The following is a 14,644-nucleotide window of genomic DNA, read 5'->3' as shown; positions in this document are numbered from 1 at the left end:
CTTGGGCTCGCCTGCCTGCCTGCCGCACCGCGCAGGGCTTAGTTGGGTCCCACTGTCTCGCCCGGGTGGCACGGCACAGGCCGTGCCGGCGGGTTGATAACTCTCGGGGCTCCCTGTGTAGCTGGCCCAAGCCCGATTCGCGTCGCTTTGACTCCTCAGACCTCAGCAGGTTCCCAGGAAACTGAGCGGCTCGGGCGTTTGCTCTCTCGGCCAAGAGAAGGGCACGGGGTTTCCAGCCCGGCTCCAGCGTGGGCTCCCGATCTTGGAGCCTAGGCGGCCACCGGGTGCCAGGCCTGAGGGTGCTTCCTGGTGCCCCATTCTCCCTGGCCTACAGCAGTCTAGAAATCCTGCACCCAGAGCGATCAACCCGCAGCCGCAGTTACTGAGCAATCCAAGCGTGGAGACTTCTAGCGGCCGAGTCGGGTCGGCCGGGGCCCGCAACCTGCAGCCCCTGCCCCGCTAGCCTCACGCGAGTTTCGGAGAAAGCGGGGACATTTGTGACCCCCTCATTTCCATCCCATCCCTTTCATAGGGGGGACCTAGAGCAAGCATGGGTGACACCGCTGGGGAAAGGCCTCTTATCGGGCTGCTGGGAGATACTGGCACCTCTCCTTTTACCTCCGTGCCCATCCCTTTAATCTCCCTATCTCTAGCCCCGCTCCTCACCCCTCCCCTCCCTCCAAACCCCAACCATCAATAATTTAGGCCCCGGGAGAACTCGCGTTACCGGTATGAAAAGGCGGCAGCTGCGGGCAGATTAAAGATGAATAATTCAGCCTCCCCGGGCTCCAGGCCCGGCCCCTCAGCCCCAATCTAAGGGGTGGGGATGGGAAGGGGCCAAGACGGAAGTCCAGGGCTGGGAGACCGCCGCGAGCCGGCGCTGAGTCGGGCCTGGAATGCGCCACTGCCGCCGGTACCCACTCGGGCTGCGGTATCTCACCCGCCAGTGAACCGGCCAGCGGGTCCGCGCTGCGGCTGTCTCCCTCCGACCACCTTCCTCTGGGCAGTGCTCCCCTTTGGGTTTCAAATTGGCTCCCCGTAGGCAGCCAGGACTCGGGCGGATCCCCAGCGGAATCCACAAGAAAGGAGAGCGAGAGCTGTGGCAGCCGGGCCGCGAGGCCGGCTGGCTGCGCGAAGACGGCTTGTGGACCCGGTTCCACTCCTCCCGAAAAGGAGCGAGGCTTTTCGGCCGGCTTGCCGAGACTGCGGCGGCCTGATGCCTTCGGCGTGGCTTTCCTGCGCTTGGAAATTACTTAGGAAAATATATTTTATCCCAGGAGTATTTTTAACTCCCCACCCCACCCCGTAATGCTAAATATATGCTTAGGAAAAGCACAGCTCTCCCTCCTCGCCTCTCTTGTCCTAAGCACAGGTCCAAGCCAGATCTAAAGTTTCCTTGTGAAAAGTTACAAATGATCCTTAATTATTAATCTGCAGACAGGGAGGAGTTTACTATTTAGAATTTTATCTTTTTAAAAAAGCCTGCAAAAAAATTTAGGAATAGTTTTTCAAGCTAAAGACTGGTATAAATTAAATTCAAGTTTCATTAAAATAACTCTCTCTTTTCTCCCCTTCTCCCTTTTCCTCTGTAACATTGTTTCAACTTTCTTTTTTAAATTTCCTTTCCCTTGTTTGGATTTCTCTTCCTTTCTCCCCAGCTTTGGCATTTGCTTTCCTTTTGTTCTTTCCCCCTCATTTTTTGCTCTTTGCTGACCCCCTGGCCATGTTGTTGGCTGCAGGATCCTCAATGTGGAGTGGGAGGCTAGGCGAGTAGCCTCCAGAGCTGAGAGCAGAGCTGCACTCTGCCGGGCCCACCTGGAAGGCTGCGCTGCTCGCTCTCTCCCTGACTTCGATTTCTTCTCGGAACCCCTCTTTGTTTTTAGAGCATCTCCCAGGCAGAGGCAGGGAAAGATGACCATCGCGTCTTGACAACCTCAGATTCCCAATGTGAAGGGAAGGGGAAGCTCAGGGAAGTGGGGTGGGAAAGAAAGGAAGAGGAAGGAAATATTTCAAACCATCTCACAAGAAGCCTCGGTTGGGCTGGAAGGGCCTGGAGATGCTGAGAGATGAGGGTCAGAAGGGGGCACCCCACCCCCATGCTCGTCTGCCCAATTGTCCTGACACTGAGGCTGACCACTCTTGGAGTCTCCTGAACCCCACAACTCTTGAGTTTGAGAAAGACAAAGATGTGGGGAGAAAAGACAGGGAGGCAAACAGAGGAAGAGAGGGAGAGAGAAAAGAGAAAACACAACAAAACAACACCCCGAAAACTGCCTGCTAATTTTCCCCCAGCACAGGGCAAGAGGCTGACTAGGGAGAGAGCGGCTGGAACCAGGACTCCGGAGCTGTGGATCCCATGACCTAAGAAGGAGCGGATGGAAGGAGCAAAGGCAAGTGATAGGCACAAGGGAAGGTAGGAAAACAGGCAGGCAGAGAGGTAAGCATGGGTGACAGAAGGCAGGAAAAGAAGCTGGAGGCATTAGAAACACCAGGCAAGGTAAAGAGGAAGAACGAAAGGAGGGATCAGGAGAAGCCAGGGTGGCCTCCAAGATGGGACCTGAGTGCGGGGGGCCTGGGCCACGCTGGAACTGGACAGGGTTGGGAAGGACAGCCCCGAGCCGGGACAAGAGCCGGGCGCCGGTACTCACGGTGCATCGCGGAGAAGGGGTCTGCTTTGCAGTGCATATCCATGGGGAGGCAGAGGAGCGGGAGCAGCGCGGCCGCCGCCGCCGTGTCGCCTCGCAAACTCAACTTCAGGACTTGAGGAGAAAAGGGAGGGACGGTGGGGGAGGGAGGGTGAGTGAGCGCCCGGCTGCTGCGGGGAGCGCGGGGGCGAGGGGCGCAGTGCTGAGCTCCCCGCTGGGGCTCCTCCGGGCTGGCGGGAGCTTCCAACCGCAGTAGCCGCAACTTGCCACCGTTGGGACTCGGGGCTGGGCGGTCAGCAGAGTGGCCCCGGGGCGGTGGGCCGGGCTGGGGGGCACTGGGGGCGCATGGCTCGTGCGGCGACTGCAGCCAGGGCTGAAGCCGGGCGGGGGAGGTGACTCGCTCAGCTCCCCTGGAACCTGGTCATCCAAGAGGCGGTTGTCCGAGAGCGCGCGGGGCGGGGGCGGCCCGAGGGCGCCGGAAGGGGAGCCGGGCCTCTCCAAGTGCCGGCGAGTTGGCGAAGTTGGCAGAGAAGTAGCAATCCCGGGGATGTCCGAGAGGGCGCCTGCGGGAGGGGAGCGGCGCGGGCCGGGCCCCCGCCCCTGGAAAAGGCTGGCGCGAGGCGCCGCGGCCGAAGGGCCGGGAGGGAGGGAGGGAGGGAGCCGAGCTGCGCTGGCAGCCCTGGGCTGGCCCCAGGTGGGTTGCGGCTGCGAGAAGACTCGGCCGGAGACTGGAGCCTGGGCTCCCGGTGTGTGTCTCTCTAAAAGCTGCAAAGCCCCCTCCAGACCCGCTCCCCCTCCCCGCGCCGGGAGATGGATGACTTGTCAGACAAAGGCAATAGATTCCACCACTCTGTGATTCGCCAGCGCCGGAGCCCCGAGCTTCGGCGAGGAGGGCCCCGCGCCTGTCACTCCGGTGCCCGCAAGGGGAGGGCAGAGGAGGGGGAAATGGGAGGGAGGGAAGGAGGGAGCAGCGGGCGCAGGGAGAGGGAGGGAGGGGAGCGGGCCGGGGGAGGGGGAATGGGAGCCCAGGATTAAAACTACACTGAGAAACGAAACTCGCCGATAAGATAAACGTTAGATAAGGATAAAGAGCGGCCAGTCTAATGAATATTCAGGTAACGACAGAGGGCCTCGGAGCGCGCTGCGCTCTGAAGGCAGGCTCTCAGTTCTAACTCGCCCAGCCCTGCAATCCACCGGCCAGTGCCCGCCTGGGCCAGGCGGCCCCGGGCCCAGTCCGCATTCCTAGCCCCAATCCCACCATCCTTGGCTCTGAGTTCCCTTACGTTCCTTCCCGGCTCTTTCTCCCTCTCTTTCTGGTTCTTCCCTTTGGCCTTTCCCTCCGGAGGTACCTTCCCACCCATGCACCTCCCCCACTTCTCATTCCACGGAAAAGTGTCCAGCTGTTTGTCTTGTCCTCTCCTGTCCCACGCGCGACTGCGTGTAGGGCCTCCCCAGTTCCCTTGCCCACCAGGTCTGGGCAGTCCAGACGCTTGGTTTAGAATCGAGCTGGAGACCTCCGGCGAGTACCCACCTGCCTGGGTGGGACCCGGCGGAAGGCGGGAGAGCAGGGGGACTTGGTTCCTGAACCCTCGGGTGGCTGGGGAGGAGGCCAAGGGAGGGAGACAGTGCGGAGGGGCAGGTCGCCGGCGGCAGAGAATGCGGGAGACGAGGCTGGCTCTCCCCGGCTGGGGAGAAGAGGAGGCTGCGCAGGCGGCTGAGCGCCGCCCGCTGCTAGCTTGGCGGATCCGGAGCGAGCGCAGGAGGCGCAGCGCGGGGCCGGCCCCACTCCTGACAGAGCCTCCGCGGCTCTTGCCGTCACTCGCTCCCTTGCTCGCTGGGGTCCGCTTGCACGCACCAGGCAGGAGAAGCCCTTTGTCTCCTAACTGGTTAAGTACAGAATATCCGGGAGATCTTTATGAAATATTTTCCTTCGTCTCATAAATCATCTTGGCACTTCAGCTGATGTTTTAACTCTCTCTCCCTCCTTCGCTTCCTCCCCCCCGCTACCCTGGGTCTTCGAAAGGGCGGCTAGGCGAAGCCTGTGCCGCCCTCCTGCAGCCCGGATCCGAGGTTCCTCCAGACCCTGTCTGCAACTCCGGGCGCCCCGCGGAAGCGCCGCGGGCTCGCGCTCCTCTCCCTCTGGCCGGAGCCTGGGCGGCAGATTGGATGGGGAGAGGTGCACCTGCCTGACTCAGCCTGACTACTACTACCCAGGTTTTCGGGACGCCCTTATTCCTCACTCAAGAGGAGCTGAGGTCAGGCTCAGTGGGACGGGGTTCTGAGCCTCTCACTCCTGAGGGGCCTGGGTCCACCGGGATCCTGGCATTTGCCCTCCCTTTTGTATCCTCCAGAGCCCGATAAACCTAATCCACCTGCGGAGTAAAGTCTGGGAGGAAAAAACTCCTCCCCGCCTGCCCCTCCCAGCCCACCACCCCACTTCCCTTGGGTGGCTAGGCAGGTTGGTTCCCTTGGGCTAGAGGTTGAAGGCGAAGGGCCCAGCCCCTAAGGTCAGTCTCTTCCTCTCGAGGCCTGCAGATGGCGCTCCCGGGTTTGCTTTGGCCTCACAATCCCACGAACCCGCACTAACTTCGCGTAGGGAGCGAAGAAGGAAAACAGTCCCGGCAGCCTAAAGAGAACAGCTTCCAGCCTAGAGAGCAAGGGAGCTCACGTAGTATTAGCCAGCACAGCCTTGGCTTTACTTCTGGGAAGTAATTAACCCAAAACTGGGGTGAAAGGAACGTTGAGAAAGGGTCTTTAATTAGAGGCGTTCGGAACTAAAGTAACCCTTGCCCCAGGTCTCTCCATGTTGGTCATCCAGGAATTTGTCCTCGGGCATCTGAACTATTGGAGGCTGTGAGTAGAACCACCCCCCTTCCACACAGACACAGATTTTTCTAGAACCACTAGACAGATTCCTATGTTACAAGTACCGTGAAATGTGGGTGCCCACAACCATTTTCACATGTTGGGCCGGAAGGATTTTCCATGTTGTAGAGAAGGGGACTTCATGCACCAGGTATGCTGGAAGTTGTTCCCACACACCTGTCCTTCACCTGCACCCTCTGATGAGTCAAGACCCTTCCAGTAGTCTGATTCCCAGGTAGCCCCTGCTAGCCCAGGCGCCCCCCTGCTCCTGGGACCCTCTCCCCAGCACCGCACTAGCTGGACACTCACCCTCCCCCCACAGGCCGGCTTCTGGCCCCTTCCTCCTTAGCTCCAGCCCATTCCTGGGTCTAGAAAGTCAACGAGCAATGCTCCCTAGTGATTAAGAACCCCTTTTCGCCAAAGCTCTGCTTTCTAGGGCTCCAGGAGGAAGGGCTGGCCTTTATTCAGTCACTGGCCGCTCGTCTGACTCCCCCTCTTCTGTTCTCTTTCTTCTGTAGAGTCTAGAAGTGGGGTGGGGGGGAGCAAGAAAGAAAAAAAGGGAAGAAAGAAGAGGAAAGGGGAAAAGAAAGAGAAAGAAAGAAAACAACCCAACCCCAAACACTACCCGGGCTCCGACCTGTCAGGGTTGGTTGCTTTTCCCGTCTGCCTCTAAATGAACCTTTTCTCTCTGGTGTTTTCAAAGCGGCCCTTCCACCCCCCAACCTAGGGGCATTTACACTTCAAACAAGGCGCCCGCCTCCCTGCGGAAATTTAAAGGCAAATAAACTTTTGGGGAGTTGCTCTGATACCCATCTCGGGATCTGCTTCATTAGCCGCCTCTGTGCATCTGATCTGCCCAATAAATCTTCCTTGTGGATCTCAGCTCCTTTGCCTTCTCGGCTCCCTTCCCTGCCAGGCTTGCCCAGGCGCCTGGCGGCCCCCAGACTTGCCTCCGCCCTGCAGGCCGAGCTACTGCCGGCCTGGCTGTCCCACTGGGCCGCGCCCGCTCTGCCTGGGCATAGGTGTCGGGGTGGCGGATAAGCACCCCACACCTCGAATGTCCCCACGCACCGGCGCCCCAAGCCAAGCCGAGCGCAACTCCTGGGCTCTCAAATGCGTTTCTGGGCGTGTTGTGAGAAAGTGAAGTGCCGGTGTAGACCCAGTCCGCTGCCACTCGCTCCCGCTCCCTTCCAGAAACGCTTTCACCCGTTTTCCGGTTTCCAGTTCCCTGGCCCGGGTGTTTTCTGCGGTGGCGAGAAAAGGCAGAGGCGTGGCTGCCTCCCCCACCCCTGCAGGGCCCTGACCCGGGGTCCAGGCTCCCGGCCTCCAGCAGCTTGGGAAGGCGGCTGAGCCTGGGTGGGGAGGGCGGGGGCTGCAGGAGCATCCCAGCCGCGCCCCTCCCCCGTGGCCGGGACCTGCCTTCCTCCTTCCACTTCCCGGGGAGCGGCTAGGGGAGCTAGGGATTTAGAAATTCCGAAATTAAATGCATCTCCCCAGGAAATGCTCCCCACAGCGCGGACCAAATTAAACGCATTAAAGTTCAGGGGGGAAAAAGCTGTTTAGAACCAAGGGGGGAAAACTAGTCCGAAGGGAAGAGAAGCAGAAAGGAAGGAGGGGAGAGAGGGAGAGCAGAGCTGCAGCTTCGCAGCCGAGCTTCATTTCTGGATTATTCCCACTTTTGAAAGTCAGTACCAAAAAGGAAAAAAAGTTCTGACAACCGAACTCCAGGGCCGACCACCGAGGCTCACTCGCCCTCTGGGTCCCAGTGCACCCCAGGGCGCAACCCTCCGCGGTCAGATCTCAGGCAGCCGAAGCTCACACCCCGGCCTCCTCTGCAGAGAGGCCTGACCGGCTCCTGCCCGGCCCTTTCCCCCTCCTCTTCCCCATTCTCTCCCCGCCCCTCCCCCCTGGCCCTCTGGTCACGTTGGAGGACGGCTTTTTTTTTTTTTGGAAGAGCTTCTGGTACAATATGGAGCACCATGGGCTGCAATTTCACACTCCACAGCACATTCCCCCTAAAGCTACTTTGTTTTTTTCATCTAAGACCCCCTAATTTCTGCTTCCTCGCTCCCTCCCTCCCTCCTGCTCTCACTCTTCTTTTCCTGCTTTTGTTCCCAATATTTGGGCTCCCCGCGTGAAGCCCGGGGGGCCTGACTCCCAGCTGGCCCCGCCCCCTGGGTCTGTTGGTCCTGTGGAGTCCAGGCACACTTGCTGGGCCTTTATCCTCCAGCACTCCTCCCCCTTTAATCTAGCTTCCCCTCACAAGAGGTCCTCGCGATCTGCCCGGCCCTTCACAGGCCCTTTGAGGCCCTTCACAGGCCCTTTGAGGAGCAATGACAATGCAAGCCACTTGGCCACCAAAGCTGCCTCTTAGTGGCACGGGCCAGCCAGGTGGCTGCTGTCCATGGGCCACTCTACTAGGAGGCTGAAAAAATAGTGAAGCTGGGAGAAACCCGGCCAGCAAGTCTAGAGAGTAAGAGCGAAGGTCCTGTCCAACAGAGAACAAGCTTCAAGGGCTAGGAGCCCAGTGAGGCCCTGGTACTCGTGGCTCAGAACTCGACACAGCCTTTACCCCCTCCCTGTTACCCATGGTCCTCTGCACAGCTAAAGGGACCACTCACCCCACAGCCTTCAGGAAAAAGTGACAGCCACTACATACATAGTCCCTTTGCTTCTTTGAGCCTCAGTTTTCTCACCTGTAAAATGGGGTTGATTACGCCGGTCTTGACTACTCCATGGAGCACATCAATAGGGATCTTGCACCCAGGCATCTCTCTAGTAGAGGATGGAGTAAACGCCCAGCTTTCTGAACTCTTACCCTTCCACAAGGAGGTAAAGGAGGGATCTGAGTGCTTAGACAGGGCAGGAGGTGGTGTTTTCCACCCAGCTTCAGTCCTATAAAGGTTACTGGGGATTCCTCAGCTCACAGCTTTCCTGTTTTGTTTTGTCTGTTGCCCTTTCCATTGGCTATGCCACACCCTGTCCAGGTTTCCCGTTCTCTCAGTCTAGCCCTCCTGCCACTCCTCCATTCCCACTTCCTCCACCACCACCCCCAACTGCACCAGCGCAGCTGCTAGAGGGTCGGTTAAATTCCTCACTGCCCACCCCCAACCATCACCACCAACAGCCAGGTTAATTGTAGCCTCCAGGCGCAGTCCTCTTCAGCCAGTCCGCCAAAACCATCGGGAGGAGCTGGCCCATTGGCGGAGATCTAGGGAAGGAAATCCCGTCCGGTCCGGTTCCAAACAAAGAAAGTTGGTCCTCCCAGGACCTGCAGTTAATCAGTCAAAGCCAGACGGACAGGAGACGGTGGGGAGAGGCCTGCCTGGGAGGAGGCTTGAGGGAGGGAGAGACAGGAGGGGAAGAAAGAGGCCTTAAGAGGGCCTGGGGTAACTGAGAAGGCACCACCCGTCTCTGGAGGGCCTGAAGAGGCTGGTTTGTGCGGAGCCGAAGTCCCCACCTGGCCAGCTGTCCCCTCCCCTCCTCCCCTAGGCAGGGCGAAAGAGTCGGAGGGAGGCTGAGAGTTGGTGGCGAAGTAATGATTAACTCTCTTAGCAGCCCGGCCCGAAGCCCGCGGCCTCATCGGGCTGTGGTCGAGGGAGACAGTGCAGGCTGACCCAGGACGTCCCCGGCGTTACCGCCACCGTCATCGCCGCCGCGACCAAGGGACCTACAGAGGGTGGGGGCACGCGACAGCGGGGGCAGCCGAAAGGGAGCGGAGTGCAGGGCCAGGGGAGCACACTCCAGAGGTGGGGAGACCACAGGGAGCGAAACAGCCACAGCTGAGATACAGGAAAGGAAGGGGCCCCGCGGGTGAGCGGTCGCGGCCGGGCCGCGCTGGGGAGAGTTGGAGAGGGGCGGGAGGACCGGGCTGAGTTTCCCGGAGTTGCGAGCAGGCACCAAATCTACCGCCTCGGATCCATCCGCGGCGCACCCGCCCTCTCTTCCTCCTCTCCCAACAGCTGTGTGGATGTGAGGAGCGGGTGGAGAGCGCGCCAGAGCCGGGAGCTGGTAAGGCAGGGGGACCCGCCAGCGAGACCGGGAGGCCAAAGGGCAGGGCCGCCGGGGGGGGGGCAGGCTGCGAGGTGGCTGGAGACAAAGGATTCGAACGCTAGGGAGAAGGAACTGGGGGCGAGAGCGGCTGGCTGAGACAGGAAGAGGCCCGACGAAAGAGGCGTCTTGGGACCCGCCTGGGTTTGTCCACTCCTGCCGCCTCTGCCCACGTCCAGCCTGGAGCCTGGACGTCCCGGGGATTCCTGGCCCGCGGTCTTGGGGCTGCGGGGGGGGGGTGGGGGGGGGGGGGGGGGGTGGGGGGGGGGGGGGGTTCGCGCGCACGCGACGGTTTAGGCCCGCTGGGAAAGGGAGAAGGAGGACCCTCGCTGTAGGGTGAGACCCCTGCCCCAGGCGACTGCCAGCCTCTGCCCTCCAAGATCCAGAGCCGTCCGTTCCCCGAACTTGAAACAAAAGAGCTGAACAGAATCCCTCAGGAGCCAGGACAGGGTCTCTTTCTGGAAAAAAAATGCTTTGGTTTTGAGACTTTAAGGGTCACCTGCATCCAGAATTATTTCATAACTTTCTGTAACTGTTTCTTTAAAAAGAAAAGCTGCAAAGTAAATCATGGAAAGAAAAAAACTCAGGTCCCAGGGGTTCGCTCCACCGTCTAGACCAGTTGGGAGGTCTAGACCCGCTGATAACGAATACATTGAAGAAACTGTTGGAGGAAGGAAACCCCTTTCAATTTCTGAATCAATTAAGGGGAATTTCTGATGTGTCTCTTCGGGGGCTGAGCGTCTGGATAAGTGGATCGTGGGAGTGCGCTTGAGTGTTGTGAGGGTGTGTAAAAAGTGCGAGGGGGTGGCGAAGTGTGTTTAGGCAGACGATAGTGTTCCAGGCGGGGCTGAGATGGGAGCTCGGGACTCTTATCCAGCACCTACCCCTCCCCCCACGCCCCCCGCCCTCTGCTGAGGCTGCTCCGAGGCCAAGGCCTCGGCAGCCTCTTCCAGCGGGGCTGCCAATCAATCCTGCAGGTCAACACAGCAATTAATAACGGGGTGAGGAGGCCTGGCAAAAGAGGGCCGGGAGGCGTCAGGCTGTGTCTCCCCCAGGCTCTGAGGGCCTGGCGCCTCAATGGGGAGAGGGAGAAGTCTCCCAAGGTAGACAGAAACCTGGGAACTCGGTGCAGGCTAGGGAGGGAGCTCAGGGCCCCAGAAGGCAGAGACCAGCGTCAGAGAGCCAGAGACCCGGCTGGGACAGGGCAGCCGAGAAAAAGGGAGGACATCGAATAAACTGCTTGTTTTTATAAGTTCTGGGGTATAGGCAGCGATCGCTGAAGACCACCATTGCCATAGTTGTTGATTCAATCCCCTTCCTCCTTCCCACGCCCTTTCCTGATGGTTTTCGCTGCTCCAGAACAGGCTCAGCCAGACTAAGTAAAACCCGCATCCTTCGCAAACCCGGCTGCGGGGCAGTTGCGCCGCGGTATCCGGCAGGCACGCTTGGTCACGCGCGTCTGTCATTGTCATTTTAAACTAGTCGGATGGGGTCCAAAAGGGCTCTGGGGCTGTCTAGGGGAGGCAGGGCCTCCCGGGAGTTGTGACCCGGCCAAACGCGGCTACCGAAGAGATGAGAGAGGAGGTGGTCAAAAGAGAAAGAGGCAAAGAGAGAAGGCGGCTGGGAGGGCAGAAGACTCCGCAGCTCTGCTTGGTGGGGCCTCCTCGAAGGGCGTTTTTCTTCTCTCGGACACAGCCTTGTCTCCTGCCCAGCGCCGCAGCTCCTCCCCACCTTTCCCGGAGCTGCTGCTGCCTGGAACACCAGCCCCGCACCGGTAAAGGCGGGAAAGGAGGGAAGGGAAAGGGAGCGCGGTGTGGAACCGGGCCTCCGGCCGCAGTACCACGCGCCCCAGGGGAGCGTCTGCCCTAACCCGCCAGGCACAGGTAGGCGCAGGCGCCCCTGGGTAAGTGAAGAGAGCCCTGGTGTCCTCTGGAATTTCCTGAGCGCCAGGAAATTTGGAATGAGGACCCTGACAGGCACTCAAGGTTGCCCCTCATCACACTGTCTTCTCTTTCCCGAGTCTTGGAGAGGGGCCTAGGGGCCTTGCTGGGAGACCTGCTGGGTCTGGGAACCAGGTTCAAAAAACTCAGGCCTCAATGCAGGCAGAGCCCTGCCCGGAGGGAAGATGGAAAAGCGGGAGTCTCAGGAGCTTGAGCAAATGGGACAGGGAAGGAAGGAGGGGTGGGGCTAGGAGGCATCGAGAAGCAAAACAGATTCAGAAAGAGTGAGGGAGAGAAAGCCCTGTGCAGGAGAGGAAGAAAGGGGAGAGAGGTTCCCAGGAAGGCCCAGACGTTAGGTCTGTCCTTGGGCTGAATATTTATACGGTCGAGGGGGTGCACAGATGGGCTCTCAATTGAATTCCATCTTCAACACCATCAGAGATTGATTTTGTACTCGCTTTTAATTTTGCCATAATTAATTAGATCATTACAACTGTTTGCTATTGATCTCCCTACTTAAACCTCTGGTGCAGAGGGTCTGCCCAGAGCCCTAAAAGCTCAGGTGGCCACAGTTGACACTCCTGGGGGTTCAGGTTTCCTAGTGGGGACGAGGCCTTAGGAGGGGAATTGGGCAGAGCCCAGGGATTAGGTCGAGAAGCTAGATCAAGGGTAGAGCTGGGGGTGGGACCTGGGTTATCAGCTGAATCAACTGGAACCTGAACTGGGGGAGGGGGGAGCAAGGAATGAGATTTGGGAAAGGTGAGGAGTGAGGAAAAAAAAAACAGAAAGGCCTCGAATTAGGTTCTGACCTCCGTGGAATTATTTGGAAAACTCTGGAAACCTGATCCAACCCTCTCCCTCCCCCGCAGTCCAAAACTAAACTTGGGTGCCTGGCTTCCCACCCCTGTACATCAGCAGGGCACCTAAAGGGCAGTCAGAGCTGAGTTGACAGCCCTGGGAGACAGAAGGAAGGAAGAAAAAGAGAGCAGCACTCCACTCCCTTGGCCCTTTGGGTAAACATTTTCAGATTTCTCTCCCCACTGGATCCCCTAGGGCCTGCCACCTCTCTCCCCTGTGCTGCCCTTGATTTGAGGGACAGAGCCTTCTCCCTACACAGGTTAGGTACATCTACACTAGTATTCATAATCAAATACACAAGACCCTACACACAGGTGCACACAGCATTTCCCCACCCTCTGGCATCGGCGCTGGCCCAGCTCACGCTCTCTTCTTACTGGAGACTAAGGCCTTCCCAATGCTCCCAACTTGGAGGAAGTTCTGCAAAATATCTGTGTGCCGAAAGTAGAACTAGAAAGGCCTAACCACACAGAAGAAAGGAAAAAGCCAAGTTCTGCAAAGAGACCAAGCGAAGTTGTAAAACTCACGTTTCCTGCGTGGAAAGTTTTTAGAAGATTTAGAGGACGCCGGTAGGGACGGCCCAGGAGGCCGCGGGGCGCAGAGAGTCCGCAGAGCCTCAGTCCCCAGGCTTCACAGTCTCCCGAGAACCGGGATGAAAGAGAAGAGGAGCCCGCCCCGGCGGCCCCTATGCCCAGTCCTTGCCCGCGGCGCTGACGGGTCTCTCCCGCTCGTACCTGCCCGACCCGCGCGCTCTTCCATGCTCTGCTCCCCGCTGCCGCGTCCTGGGCCTGGGTCTGGCTGTCCCGCTCCTCTGCGGCCCGACAACGCGTCTCGCCTTCGCCGCCGCCGCGCGGAGATCTGGGCGCAGTCACCCAAGACCAAGCGGCTCAGATAACCCGGGCGGCCCGCCGCCTCGGCTGTGAGCTCCGCCCGCGCCCGCTCTCTCACTCGCGGCCGCGCCGAGGCCCCGCCACCCCGAGGATCCCCGGGCTCTCCGCCCCGCGCACACGCGCGCACACGGACCGAGACCCTAGCCAGCCGCAGGCAAGCAGCCACCCTCTCTGCCTGAGGCGCCCACGGACCGCAGCCCAGTCGACGCCGGCACACCCTCTCACCCCACCCCCTCTTCTTCACCGTCACACGCCCCCCTCCAGTCCCACAGCCTGGCTCGCAGGGGCGTCCCCGCTCTCGCCTACTCCCCAACTTTGTGCGATTCGCCTTCCCCACGACTCTCAGCTCTCGCCTCACCCCACTTTCTGGAACGTGAGGCTCTACAGCCTGCAGCGCAACCCTGGGTCCCAGCCTCCCTTTCCAGGATCTCCGCAGACGTGCCCTCACTCTCTCAGGCCACATAGTGGTTCCAGAAGGGCCCTGTCCCCACTATGTTCAGTGTGGAAGTGCTCGCTAAATCCATCACAGGCTCTCCTGCTCCGGGATCTTTTTTATTTTTAAACTCCGAATAAAAGAAAAAAGTTCTGGCTTCCTTGCCCTTAAAGAGTTGGTGAGGGACAGAGGGGAAGGGAGAAGGACCTCACCCCTTCCAAGCTCCTGCCACACTCACAGGGCCACCCGCTGGAACCATGCCCATCCATAGCATCCTGGTCCCAAGAGCCTTGTACCCTCAGACTCACACCCTCCTCTCCCAGCACACCGACACTTCCAACCCTGATCAAAGGCCCACTTTAGCTTTGCCCCACATCATGTCCTCCAACCTGAAATTGACACCTCTCACACCTTAGTCACAGGTTCTCTCTCAAAATGCTCACAACTCCGTTGCTCATCTAAACGCTTTTTCTTGTACTCCTACTTCTGACACACACACGCCTCCTGAGCACCACAGCTCCCACTCCTGCCTGCCCCAGTGTTCCCCTTCTTCATTTGTTCCACCTAATACCACTATCCTTGTGCCCTGGGCCTCCCACTTCACACAGCCTGGCTCACACCCACGGAGGAACACTGAGAGGCCATCAAGCAAAGTGCTGGGTAACCCCCTGTGGGCAGACAGAGGCTGGGGCTGCCCCATCTTGAGCACACCCCACCAGGCCCCAGGCAGGAAGGCACCAAGGCAAGCTAGGCAGTCAGTTCACCAGGCCCACTGGGCCAACTTCCCCCAGGAATTGGAAAGGGACTCCCATCCACTTCTGCTCAACTTTTTAAAGAAAGGTTGTATAACTAAGGACAGGAAGCCAGAGGGGCACAAGAGTCCAGAGACAAAACCTACATCATGGTTCTGTGACTTAAAATTTAAATATCTTCCTACAGGGATAGATTTTTTTTTTTTTTTTT

The 14,644-nt window shown here is 59.2% G+C and overlaps 1 protein-coding gene and 1 long non-coding RNA gene across 2 annotated transcripts in view; one reads left to right on the top strand and one right to left on the bottom strand.

Annotated features, from left to right (window-relative positions):
- Window positions 1-114: 114 nt before the first annotated feature.
- LOC116553804 lies at window positions 115-14,174 on the bottom strand. The gene is made up of 3 exons (XM_032281326.1): window positions 13,093-14,174; window positions 2,649-2,759; window positions 115-1,933 (listed from the first exon to the last, which is right to left on the bottom strand). The coding sequence occupies exons 1-3, from the start codon at window positions 13,709-13,711 to the stop codon at window positions 1,509-1,511; spliced, it is 1,155 nt and encodes a 384-aa protein (XP_032137217.1). The 5' UTR covers window positions 13,712-14,174; the 3' UTR covers window positions 115-1,508.
- LOC116553805 overlaps window positions 8,609-14,644 on the top strand; it is a 12,918-nt gene continuing 6,882 nt past the window's right edge. The window contains exon 1 of the long non-coding RNA XR_004269916.1: window positions 8,609-9,521. This is a non-coding gene — a long non-coding RNA (uncharacterized LOC116553805). The remainder of the gene's footprint in view (window positions 9,522-14,644) is intronic.

Source organism: Sapajus apella, unplaced genomic scaffold (genome assembly GCF_009761245.1).
Source record: "Sapajus apella isolate SASKATOON/1434 unplaced genomic scaffold, GSC_monkey_1.0 scaffold13, whole genome shotgun sequence".
Lineage (NCBI taxonomy): Eukaryota > Metazoa > Chordata > Mammalia > Primates > Cebidae > Sapajus > Sapajus apella.
The sequence above is the reverse complement of the archived record's forward strand: the minus strand, read 5'-3'. Positions and strand labels throughout refer to the sequence as shown.

Bases quoted from the DNA above. Each gene is read 5' to 3' on its own strand.
- LOC116553804 (XM_032281326.1), bottom strand. From the start codon at position 13,711: ATGTGGCCTGAGAGAGTGAGGGCACGTCTGCGGAGATCCTGGAAAGGG. The intron at 2,760-13,092 runs GTACGAGCGGGA...TTTCTCCTCAAG, and splicing joins AGAGCGCGCGGGTCGGGCAG to TCCTGAAGTTGAGTTTGCGA. The intron at 1,934-2,648 runs GTGAGTACCGGC...TGGGAATCTGAG, and splicing joins CCCCTTCTCCGCGATGCACC to GTTGTCAAGACGCGATGGTC.